At 41.0% G+C, this 12669-nt stretch overlaps 1 protein-coding gene across 1 annotated transcript in view; it reads left to right on the forward strand.

The window, feature by feature from the left end:
• The window catches only part of LOC109958731 (ras/Rap GTPase-activating protein SynGAP-like), a 39076-nt gene that overhangs the window by 14368 nt on the left and 12039 nt on the right, over nt 1–12669 (forward strand). Inside the window, 13 exon segments of the mRNA XM_020597612.1 lie at nt 891–989; nt 1169–1408; nt 1488–1823; nt 1978–2122; nt 4075–4219; nt 4383–4547; nt 4549–4605; nt 5675–5876; nt 6616–6806; nt 8035–8239; nt 8750–9322; nt 11408–11935; nt 12096–12257. Coding sequence (XP_020453268.1) covers nt 891–989; nt 1169–1408; nt 1488–1823; nt 1978–2122; nt 4075–4219; nt 4383–4547; nt 4549–4605; nt 5675–5876; nt 6616–6806; nt 8035–8239; nt 8750–9322; nt 11408–11935; nt 12096–12257 — 3048 coding nt within the window.

Below are 12669 nucleotides of genomic sequence, written 5' to 3' on the forward strand. Positions count from 1 at the left end.
TTTGTCTGTTATTAAGCTGGAATGCCAAAACACCCGCTTCAGCTACTCACGTTTGCAGAGTTTCTGTTTCTGTATTATAAATTGAAAATCTATGGTGTCAAAGAAGCCATTTATAAGATACATATTAATATATTAAATAGAGAAATAATTAGCAAGTTAATTGATAGCGAAAATAAACATTAGTTGCAGCCAGTGTGTGAATTACATCATGCATTTTTGAGGGTCTCTTTGTAACCCTTGGCCATTGGGGATGGGGGTGAATGCCGCTGCAGTGAAAGCTGTTGTATGCTCCAGCCAGCACCAAATGCACCAAATCCATCTCCACATCGGTGAACAAAACGACACATGAAAGCAGCTCAAGAGCAATGGTAAATAATGATCTCCCATTCAGTGTTACAGGCGTTATCGACAGCGGATAAAGTCAGTCCGACCTTGTGTGCTATTGTCATTTACTCAGTTAGTTTCCTTTGCTACTACCACGGGGACATACATTGCCTATTTTTGTATTTTATGATGGTTTGATCCCAACAAAAGCCACTTTAGGTGGAGATGCATGTGTCTAACAACCTTTGCACTCCCATGGGCTGCAGTCAGCTTCTGGATCACTTTTGGTACAATACCATAAATACAGTGAATACAATAGTCATCTTTTTATATTATTTTAAAAGCAATTAACTGTTCATAAAGTTACATGCAAATAAATGATATTGCATAGATAAATAGAAAACCATTCAGCACATTTCTGAGAGCCCCTGAAATTTCATTTTCAGATTTTCAAGGGGTCCGAGTTGTCGATCAGTGGCTGTGAGACCCACGAGACCCCCTGTATTTCGCACACTGCTTGCAGTCATATAAGAAATATTCCATGATCATAAACTCTATGCCTTCAGGTGACCACCAGTTCAGGGACAAAATGTTTTGCCTGTCGCTCTGCTTCAGAAAGAGACAAGTGGATTGAAAATCTGCAACGAGCTATCAAACCTAACAAGGTAAATATAATAGACTTTTTAATTTCATCCAAAATTTTAGCAACTGAAAATGATTTAACTGTACAATGATCATCTTCAGCACCTGTTAGTTTATGACAAGATCCAGGGTGTAACATTAAGCATAGATGTAAATAAGGACGGTTATAATGCAGTAATAGAACTCCTCGTTTCACTTTCAGGACAACAGCAGGCGGGTGGATAATGTGCTCAAGTTGTGGATCATCGAAGCTCGAGACCTTCCAGCTAAGAAACGCTACTATTGTGAGCTGTGTTTGGACGACATGCTGTACGCGCGCACCACCAGCAAACCCCGGACCGACACAGTCTTCTGGGGCGAGCATTTTGAGTTTAACAATTTGCCTACCATTCGTAGCCTTCGCTTGCACCTCTACAAGGAAACAGACAAAAAAAGACGCAAGGTACTAAGATGTCTTAGTAAAACAAAAACATGAAAAAAATGAATGAAATAAAGCTAATAAGGTGTCTTGTGTCTGTCAGGAAAAAAGCACATATCTTGGCCTTGTCAGCATCCCCATCTCCAGCATCACGGGCCGGCAGTTTGTGGAGCAGTGGTACCCGGTGATACAGTCCAGTGTTTTGGCTAAAAGTGGTGGTGTTGGAAGTGCCAAAGTGATCAACGCTTCACTACGTGTCAAGTCTCGCTACCAGACAATGAACATCCTCCCGATGGAGCTGTACAAGGAATTCGCTGAGTACATTACAAACAACTACCGAACACTGTGTGCAGTTCTGGAGCCACTGTTGAGTGTGAAAAGCAAAGAGGAGGTGGCATTTGCCCTGGTGCATATCCTTCAGAGCACAGGGAAGACAAAGGTAAACAAGGGGTCAAATGTAACCTTATTGCATGTGATGCCATAAATAATTTCTCACTTCTCTGTTTGATCGGTTTGTTTTATTGCAATAAATTCACAGACAGATGCCCTTTCCTTTGTGCATGGTCCACTGAACAAATGTAATATCTTCTCAGGAGTTCCTGTCTGACATGGCGATGTGCGAGGTGGATCGATTCATGGACCGTGAGCATTTGATCTTTCGAGAAAACACGCTAGCTACAAAGGCTGTGGAAGAGTACCTCAAACTGATAGGTCACAGATACCTCAAGGATTCTATAGGTGAGGCTACACACACACACTTGGCTGAGACTTACAGTATTGTTCAAAATAATAGCAGTACAATGTGACTAACCAGAATAATCCAGGTTTTTAGTATATTTTTTATTGCTACATGGCAAACAAGTTACCAGTAGGTGCAGTAGATTCTCAGAAAGCAAACAAGACCCAGCATTCATGATATGCACACTCTTAAGGCTGTGCAATTGGGCAATTAGTTGAAAGGGGTGTGTTCAAAAAAATAGCAGTGTCTGCCGTTGACTGTACAAACACAAAACTATGTTGTACAAACGTTTTTGTTTCTAGGATTTAGCAATCCTGTGAATCACTAAAAGACATTGTTCAGAAGAACAGCGTACTTTGATTAAAAAGTTGATTGGAGAGGGGAAAACCTATAAAGAGGTGCAAAAAATTATAGGCTGTTCAGCTAAAATGATCTCCAATGCCTTAAAATGGAGAGCAAAACCAGAGAGACGTGGAAGAAAACGGAAGACAACCATCAAAATGGATCGAAGAATAACCAGAATGGCAAAGGCCCAGCCAATGATCAGCTCCAGGATGATCAAAGACAGTCTGGAGTTACCTGTAAGTACTGTGACAGTTAGAAGACGTCTGTGTGAAGCTAATCTATTTTCAAGAATCCCCCGCAAAGTCCCTCTGTTAAAAAAAAGGCACGTGCAGAAGAGGTTACAATTTGCCAAAGAACACATCAACTGGCCTAAAGAGAAATGGAGGAACATTTTGTGGACTGATGAGAGTAAAATTGTTCTTTTTGGGTCCAAGGGCCACAGACAGTTTGTGAGACGCCCCCCAAACTCTGAATTCAAGCCACAGTACACAGTGAAGACAGTGAAGCATGGTGGTGCAAGCATCATGATATGGGCATGTTTCTCCTACTATGGTGTTGGGCCTATTTATCGCATACCAGGGATCATGGATCAGTTTGCATATGTCAAAATACTTGAAGAGGTCATGTTGCCTTATGCTGAAGAGGACATGCCCTTGAAATGGTTGTTTCAACAAGACAATGACCCCAAACACACTAGTAAACGAGCAAAGTCTTGGTTCCAAACCAACAAAATTAATGTTATGGAGTGGCCAGCCCAATCCCCGGACCTTAATCCAATCGAGAACTTGTGGGGTGATATCAAAAATGCTGTTTCTGAAGCAAAACCAAGAAATGTAAATGAATTGTGGAATGTTGTTAAAGAATCATGGAGTGTAATAACAGCTGAAAGGTGCCACAAGTTGGTTGACTCCATGCCACACAGATGTGAAGCAGTTATAAAAAACTGTGGTCATACAACTAAATATTAGTTTAGTGATTCACAGGATTGCTAAATCCTAGAAACAAAAACGTTTGTACAAAATAGTTTTGTGTTTGTACAGTCAACGGCAGACACTGCTATTTTTTTGAACACACCCCTTTCAACTAATTGCCCAATTGCACAGCCTTAAGAGCGCGCATATCATGAATGCTGGGTCTTGTTTGCTTTCTGAGAATCTACTGCACCTACTGGTAACTTGTTTGCCATGTAGCAATAAAAAATATACTAAAAACCTGGATTATTCTGGTTAGTCACATTGTACTGCTATTATTTTGAACAATACTGTACAATGAATAGTATCTGTCATTTCACAGAAATGATTGACCTTGTTTAATAATGACATAGTCTGATCTACATTTAGAATAGTTGGATTAGCTTTGGCTTCTTTCAAAGAGCAACAGTTTAATCAGATTTTTAGCTCATTTTACCATTTTGTTTTACTGTCATCACTTCACACTGTACCTTAGGGGCATAATTTTCTTACAGGAAAAGAGAAATTACTTTGAGAGTTATTGCATATGTGTAGTTTTGTCCTGATCCAGTTGTTAATGAAGCTTAGAGCTGAACCTTGTGCACACTGATGCATTTTGGGGCAATGATAATGACAGTGTGATTTGTGACTTGCAGGTGACTTCATTCGAGCCTTATATGAGTCTGAGGAGAACTGCGAGGTGGACCCCATGCGTGTCCCGCCGTCAGTCCTTGCTGATCATCAAGCCAACCTCCGCATGTGTTGCGAGCTGTTACTCTGCAAGATTATCAATTCTCTCTGGTCAGTTTTGGGCTGTTTGCACCTCCCAAAGACTATATACACCTGTGTGTTTTGATTTAGTCTCCTGACCTTGCTGAATTCCCGAGAGCTTTGGAAAAGCTGTTGGATTACACCTTGCACTTTCTCCTTGACAGTGGATAATAAAATCACATTCTTCTTTCAGCATATTTCCCCGGGAACTTAAGGAAGTTTTTGCCTCCTGGAGAGCCAGATGTGCTGAGCGTGGACGAGAGGATCTTGCCGACAGCCTCATCAGCTCCTCCCTGTTCCTTCGCTTCATGTGCCCAGCCATCATGTCCCCATCCCTGTTCAACCTAATGCAGGACTACCTCCCGCACCCTCACTCTCATTGCCAAGGTGATGCAGAACCTGGCCAGCTTCAGCAAGTGAGTCTCTGTCATCACCCATCCTCTTAAACAAGCTACAACATCACATGAACTTGATTCAGTTTATTTTTAGAATTGTAGGCATTGACACTTGTGCTAGGTGGGATGCATGTCACGGAGTGCTGTCACTGAAATAGAGGCTTGCAGTTTTCACTGTGAGGGTATAAACTGTTACTCACCCACAGTAAGCTGCTCTGAGCCTTTCAGCAGTGACGTATTTGTTCCTACTGTCATTCTGTACTCTGACATTTGCTGACTATTAAAACAGTTCTACTGTATATCTAAGTATCTATAATTAAGACATCAAAAGTTTGGTGGCAACTTAAAAGATTATATTTCAGGAAATATAACATGCAAACTCTGCAAATGATCAGGCATGTACTACTTGCACCCTGAATGCTACATAATATTTTCATATTGGACAGCACCCGAAGAGCACAGACCTCCGCCAAATCACTTCAGTTTCCCCATAATGCCAACACACCTAAAAGCAATATTCCCATAATAGTTGGACCCTTATAATATGACTCTTTGACCATGAAAAGCTACCCCTAGCATTTGGAATCACACTGATGTCATTAGTTGTTTGAAAGTTATTTAAGAAAAACAACAGACATGAGTGACTACTAAATGCCATGAATAGCTAAATAAATGTCCCATACACACTGACATAACACTGGGTACTTAGTCCTTTATAGGTGCACACAACTCGCACCATTAGGCTGCATCCAACTTGCATCCTACTATACTTATTAGCTCGACTCATCTTCACTCCGTGCTCAGCAGTGCAGCTGCAGACTTTAGCCACAAGGGGTCTCTCATACAGTCAACAGCCTTTCCTTTCCTTTCCATCAACACTTTTACTAAATCGTATTAAACGTGTCACAGGTACATAACAAATTAGAAGAAGTCTGTTTAAGTCACAGTATATGACACTGAGCAGAAGAAGAATTTTTTTTTAGCTCCTACACTTGTGGATTGAAAACATTAGATCTTTCCCACTTCCACAGTGTGCAATATGTTTCCACCCCCATCTTTGTCTTCATTCATCCTCTCATTAACTCCACAGATTTGGGCCCAAGGAGGAATACATGTATTTCATGAATGAGTTCCTGGAGATGGAGTGGGGATCAATGCAGCAGTTTCTTTATGAGATTTCCAACATGGACACTGGAGGAAATGCTGGAGGGTTTGAGGGCTACATTGACCTTGGCAGAGAACTATCCATGCTCCACAGCTTACTGTGGGAAGTAATGGGGCAGCTTAGTAAGGTAGGTGGAATAACATAAATTATATTAAATTAAATTAAACATTTAATATGATTTCTCTCTGTGTGAGTTGAAAAATGACATTCTGCAGTTTTCTATCTATTAGAAACAGAATGACTATTATTAATGACTCCATTAAAGCATAGGTATTTTAATATTTAACTTCCACTGTTAATTTAATGAAGTTATATTGTACTTGTAACATAATGAACGTTATAAATATTTTATGCTGAGTCCTAAATTACCTCACAGGTTAAATGTTTTCTGTAATTGCATTTTCCCTCTGTTCATTTAAATTTTATGGATGATGAAGTCATCATACACAAGAGGTTTTCATACACTGGGCCAAGGTTGAGTACTGGACTGAATTATATGATTCTATATAAACATGCTGAATAATAGCTTTAGGAAAGCACTGATCCAACTTTTTCTCTTCTGAACCAATTCAAAAAACCTATCATAAAAACATCCATTCAGTTTTTTTTAAAGTGTGCAAAGCTCTAATAGAAAAAATGCATTCAGATCTTGTATCTGTGTGTACTGGCCCACTTCAAGCACTGGTCAGTCCCACAAGAACACAATACTGACTTTAAACTAGTCTGCCAGTAAACAAGATATTTTTGTTTGACCTGGTTGTTCCCAAATTAAAAATAGCCCATAAAATGGCATGTGTTACAAAACCTATTGTATTTGGCATGTGAGGAAGAATTTGCTTACTCTTTACAATGTTTCTCTGGAATAGGATGCTATTCTTAAGCTTGGACCCCTACCAAGGCTGCTGAATGACATTAGTGTCGCCTTGAGGAACCCGCAGCTTCATATGCCTACAAATCACCAGCCAGACCGACCGAAGGACAGACTCTTCTCACGACCATCCTTCAATCGTATCATGTCCTCTGACATCCAAAACCGTATGATGCATGACTTAAACAGGTATCCTTTCATGGTTTCCTTTGCTTGTATATCTGTGTCTTCAGTTCACAAATTAAATTGGATTTGCACATCTCTAAAGAGTATACTTATCTCAGTTGCACCAGAATGTATACATTCATACAGAGGACTGTTCCCCGCTGAGGTTTTGTCAAGACTGTGCGAATGGTCATGATTGCAAGTATGCACCTATTGCACGTTGAGAGGAATTACAGATTCACATGGGTGTAATTAACAGTAGCACATAAAAGGGCCAAAAATCCACAATAGGTGAGAAATCAGTGTGCCAAAACAAAACACAGTGTTTCTAAGACCCCATAATGCTAATGCATGTCTTTGGGCTTTTTAAGTGTTTTCCCAATCAGTAATTGCCAACACCATCTGCTCCCAGAGTCTCTTACCCAGACCTCTTTCCTCTGTGCTTTAATTCATTTCAGCACTCTGCTATTGTCAAGAGACAGTTTCTCTAATTACAGCCTAACTCTTGAAGTAACAGTTTAAATAAGAGAAATAACAGTGAAAATATCAGATGACTGATGACTCCACAACAACGATTTTATTTTATGGTTGCTGTTATTAGTCCCTCCTATTAAAAATCCCATTGGGAACCAAACTCTGCAGCAGTAAACACGTAATTGAACGTGAATGACTTAAATCTGCTGCAGGCAGGTACGAAAGGACAGAGATCAAATGTTTGGAAATTCAAACCAAAGCAAATGACAACACACCTGCCACTCCTCATTGGCCTAACCCTAGTGGTATTTGGTTATGAGTGACTGACGGGATTGAGTCATGCCTTTCCCTTGCTGGGTCTCTGCATGCAAGGTGGTTTTTTTTTATTTGTGTACATGGAAGGGGCAGAGCAGTCGGCAGAGGTCGGAGTGCCTTTCACATCCCCAGGCTCTCCATCACTGGCGTCTGTGTTTACACGGGTCTTCGACTTTACCTCTACAGTCTTCTTTTTTCAGTTTTCTGACCTTCTCCTCTTCGGTGTTTAGCTGTGTAGGCTGTAACTGGAAGCGGCAGAATTGGTCATCTTTCCCCTCTTGACTTTGCACTGATGTTGTGAATATGCAAACGCTAGAGTACATTTGAGGTACTGTCCAGGGACCTTAGTTGCGTGTCATTCTTCCTCTTCTCCACTCTCTCTTTCCTGTCAGCTCTCTACTGTTCACTGTCTATGACCTGGACTACCTGTCAGCCAGAAGTAATTTCTGTGGTGTGTCTGTAGTTCAATAGATGTCTCTCGCCTGCCATCCCCTACGACTGGAGTGTCAGCTGTAGAATCCCTCTCATCAAATCTAAACATGAGGCGTCATGCAGAACAAGACCTCCGCTCATCAAGAGAGGTTTTCTACGTGACCCGCCCACCGCTGGCTCGATCCAGCCCCGCATACTGCACCAGCAGCTCGGACATCACAGAACCCGATCCAAAGGTACAATGTAAACATAACTGTTCATTTTTACTGTTGTATGTCATAATTCTGTAGCATTTTAAGCCCTTTCTATAATGTTATGAATGTTTTAAAGAATTCAGAGGTAATCTGCATACATTTTCATAAAATGTGTCTGAGCATATTTGTATTGGAAAGCTATGAACAGAATGATGCATACTGTGACTCTAATGACTGTGGTATCAGGCTGTTCCTGACTTGAAATGAGCCCTTAGGTTTGATTGCACTCTTCAGATTTTTTTCAGAGCAGTTAATTTAACAGGTGATGAGGAAACTAAGCACTCTTTCTAAATTTCAATGAAAAGAATATTTATTTGAAGCCTAGATAATGACTAAACATGAATGGCAACGGGATCTTGAATGTGAAATGTATATATGCGTTTCATCATATAGGGAATTGAAAAAGAACTGTTTTCTTTGTCATCAGCATTGTTTAATAAATATACATTTCAAAACTTAATCTACAATAAATGTTTTTCTTGTGTCTCTCAGGTCCACAGTGTGAATAAAAGTGTGTCTATGATGGACCTTCAGGACTCCCGTATGAACAGCATTTCCAACCTGAACTCGGTGGGAGACATGCTCACCTCCTCTCAAGCCTCCATCGCTGGGCTCGGCCATAGCTTCGGCAACCTCGGTGGTCCGCTTCGTATGGGAGGGCATATGCCAACAGGCGCGGCAGGCTCTGGTTTGAGGCTGAGCCAGATGGGCCACATAGGGGGACCCACTGAATCCATCTCTCAACAGCAACAGCAGGCAGCAGCAGCCATGCACTACCCTCTGTCTTTCCAGAACCCGCTGTTCCATCTGGCTGCCCAGAACTCTCCAGCTCAGCCTCCTCCCCCTCCTCTCCTGCTTGCCCCTGAGCCAGAGAATGGCCACCCTGACTATGTTCCCGCCTTTGGTAACAGTGCTTTCTCCCGCAGCGAGGATTTGTCCGCCCTGCGGTCACAGAGCAGTCTGGTGCAGCCCAGTATTGTCCACTCACACAGTTACAGTGATGATTTCACCCGGCACAATCAAAACAATGACTACGCCTGGCACCAGCTTTCGCTGCAAGTGCAGGTAGGAACCTCTCACCTTTAATTGAACGCACACAAAGACATGGATCATGGTTGTAATGGTATGCAACAATATTTCCTGTAGCAGAACTTTTTTTTTGTTAAAATATCAAAATGCACATCTCATTTACAGTATATAATAAATATATAAAAAGTATTGTTTTAATTACACAGGTGACTCCCATAGTATAAACAAACTGAATGGATGCAACACCATTCTTCTGTGGCAATCTATAGTTTAGGATTTTGTGGACCATGGGGCGCAGAACTGTTCCTAATGTTGCATCAGCAGGTTAGAGACGGCTGTAACTGTCATCACAGATTGACCTCTGATGGTTTGAAATTAAAAAAGAAAATATAAAATTGCACATATGCACCTATCAATTCTTTTTAACCAACTCTCTTAGATGTTGTAAATATCGGCAGATCTCCTGGCTTGTATCATTTCTTCTACAGGTTAGTTTGTTTTAGCAATCAGTCCAGAAACAGAAACATCTCTGCTGCATCTGCACATGTTGTGATGAGGACATTCGCAGCCAAAAATGATTTTTAAATCAGAATCAGCTTTATTGGCCAGGTGTGACGGACACATGAGGAATATGACTCTGGTACATCAGCTCTCTGTGTGTATGTACATATCGCCATGCAAGGGGCAAGTAAACAGTGAACTAGCATAAGGCTGTGTAATATAACAAAATATGCAGTATTAACAAGCAACAGACAATGCAAACAATGCAAAATGGGCAGTATAAACAGGCAGTAAACAATGCAGGCAGACAAAGGAATGCTCATTGAAATGAGATAAATAGGAATAAAAATAGAGTACCGTACTTAAAAATAGACCTGTACAGAGTTTTAACAAGTTTTTGTTAAAATAAGACCTGGATTTTTAAACAATCCCCAAGCCAAATTTGTCAATCTTGTCATTTATTCTTAGTGTGATTTTAACACCAACTGAGCAACAAAAATGTCTGCACAATTTGCTTAATTTACATCAGCCCTCGCAGTTCATTACATCCTGCTTGTACTTTTCACTGTGTTCAGGCTCATCCTCAGCTGAACTGTGTAGGGTGCTCCACTGTGTGCCCTTGTTTCAACAGAGCTACTCAGTCAGTAGGGCAGAGGAAAGTGTTGTACAGTAACTGCTAAGGGAACATCGTGATGTTGTACATATTTTAAACCTCAGAGTACTGTTCATCAGACCTACATCTCCTGGACAGTGATTTTAGAGCCTCTGCTGAAAACCAAAGTTTGAGTGTTTTCAGTATCCGTTTATATATTTAAACTGTCACTTGTTAGATGGAGGATCTTTGTGGAATAGCTTTTAATGAAACTGAAATCTGTAGGTACCTTTTTGGTTTTGATTTGATGATGTACTCACAGGTTGCTGATAAGTTTACTACAGCATTTCTGTGTAAAATTATAGTGTTTAATGATACCGTCATGTTGTCTTGAGCTATTTCTGTCCTGCTGTGTGGGTCTTAATGGAACAAACATTGCAAGAGCTTTGTGTTTTATTAGTACAGCTGGTGTTATGGCACTCTATGAATTATTCCTGTCCATCCATCCATCAGTTTATCCATCAAGCTATAGATTTATCCATACATACTTTCCAACCAACCAGACATTTCAGGTCAAGTTAATATATTTTTTTACATCTTACTTAAAGCAATTGTGAAAGATCTGTGGTTTAAAGGTGTAATAGAAATATAAACTTTCCTTGCCTGTTACCCATCCTCCTGTCTTCTTGTACTTCTATCCTTTCACATAACTGTGTAATATTTTTTTTGTGATTATAGCTTATTTTACATGAATCAGATATGTGGTTTTTGTTTGTAGACATGTTAGCCAGTCTGGTAAAAATATAACTGTAGTCATATTGTTTATTTATTTTGGTGTTACTCTGTCAAATACAGTATGTGTGGGGTTATGGTTGCTATGTGAGCTGCTGTCTGTTTTTCTCTAATTAGATTGTACCACTAGAGGGCATCAATCAGACATTTTCAAAATTTACACTGGATTTCAGTAAACATCTGCCTCATTTTCTTGACCATTTCTTTTTTGTTTCCATCCTCTTCTCTCCTCTCAGGAGTCTCTACAGCAGCAGCACCTGATGGGAGTCATATCTCAGACACCCACTGGGACAGGCACCCCCGCCTCTTTGGCCACACCTCCCACTACAGTTCAACATGTCCGCCAGACAGCCATTGCTCCACCACACCACCTGAAGTCCCAGAGGTCCATTAACACTCCAGCTAGCGCCACACCTCCAAAGGCTCGCCCGCAGAGCAGAAACCTCCTCCTCGACTCTTCGGAAGCAAACTTCAGTGGCAGTCAGCCGAAACTACGCCAAACTCAGCAGCAACAGCATCAGCAACAGCATCAGCATCAGCAGACACAGCAGCAGCAGCAGCAGCAACAGGAGACACAGCTGTCAGTGACAGACAGTCCAGCTCCGGGGCTCCCGTATCAGACGAGCTCTGCCAAAGACAACCAGGGTCCATCAGGTGCCGCAGAAGAGTCAACAGACACACCAACAAAAAGCACCAAAAAGCCTCAACAGTCACAGCTGCAGCCTCCACAGCAGCATCTGCTCAAGCCAGTTGTCAATAAACAGGTCAGTCTCACTAACATTTTGTTGGTGCCTTATTTCATATACAAAATATCTTTATATTAGGATGTTTTAATATTAGCGAGAACTGCCATTTCAGTAAAAGTACATTTTCAGGACATCCATAATTAATTAATAGCCTGACTGACCTGTGTTGTTGTTCCAGGGTTCTCAGTCGACTTTGAACACTCCGGCCCTCAATGAGCGGACAGTCGCCTGGGTGTCCAACATGCCACACCTCTCTGCTGATATTGAGAGTCTGCGGCCGGACCGTGAGGGTCAGCTGAAAGAGTACTCCAAGAGCATGGATGAGTCACGACTAGAGAGGGTCAGTACATTATATTTTTTTTCCCCCATCGCTTTAAGAAGTTCATTCACTTGCATACTATGATCAGTTAACTATTGGTTAAAACAAAGTGGCACTTCTTTTTGCCAGCCTGGTTTGAAATATTTAATGGAAGAGGGTATATGTGTGTAGTACGTTTGTGCTATTCCTCCAAAGTATCTGTGATTCTATTTAAAGTGAAAGGTGAGATACAAAAGGACATTTACAGGAATAAGCTGAATCAAAGAAACATTATCTTGAAGTCTCCTCCACAGGGCTGTAATAATCCTAAAATATCTGGTTTCAGATCAGTACATTATTGTTGAAATATGATATACACATTCTAGTGCTGAATGTAAGAATCTAGCTTAGCATGTTGGTAGTTCCAAATAGCAGCATGAGTTACTGTTGGAAT

This window comes from Monopterus albus, unplaced genomic scaffold (assembly GCF_001952655.1).
Source record: "Monopterus albus unplaced genomic scaffold, M_albus_1.0 scaffold34.1, whole genome shotgun sequence".
NCBI lineage: Eukaryota > Metazoa > Chordata > Actinopteri > Synbranchiformes > Synbranchidae > Monopterus > Monopterus albus.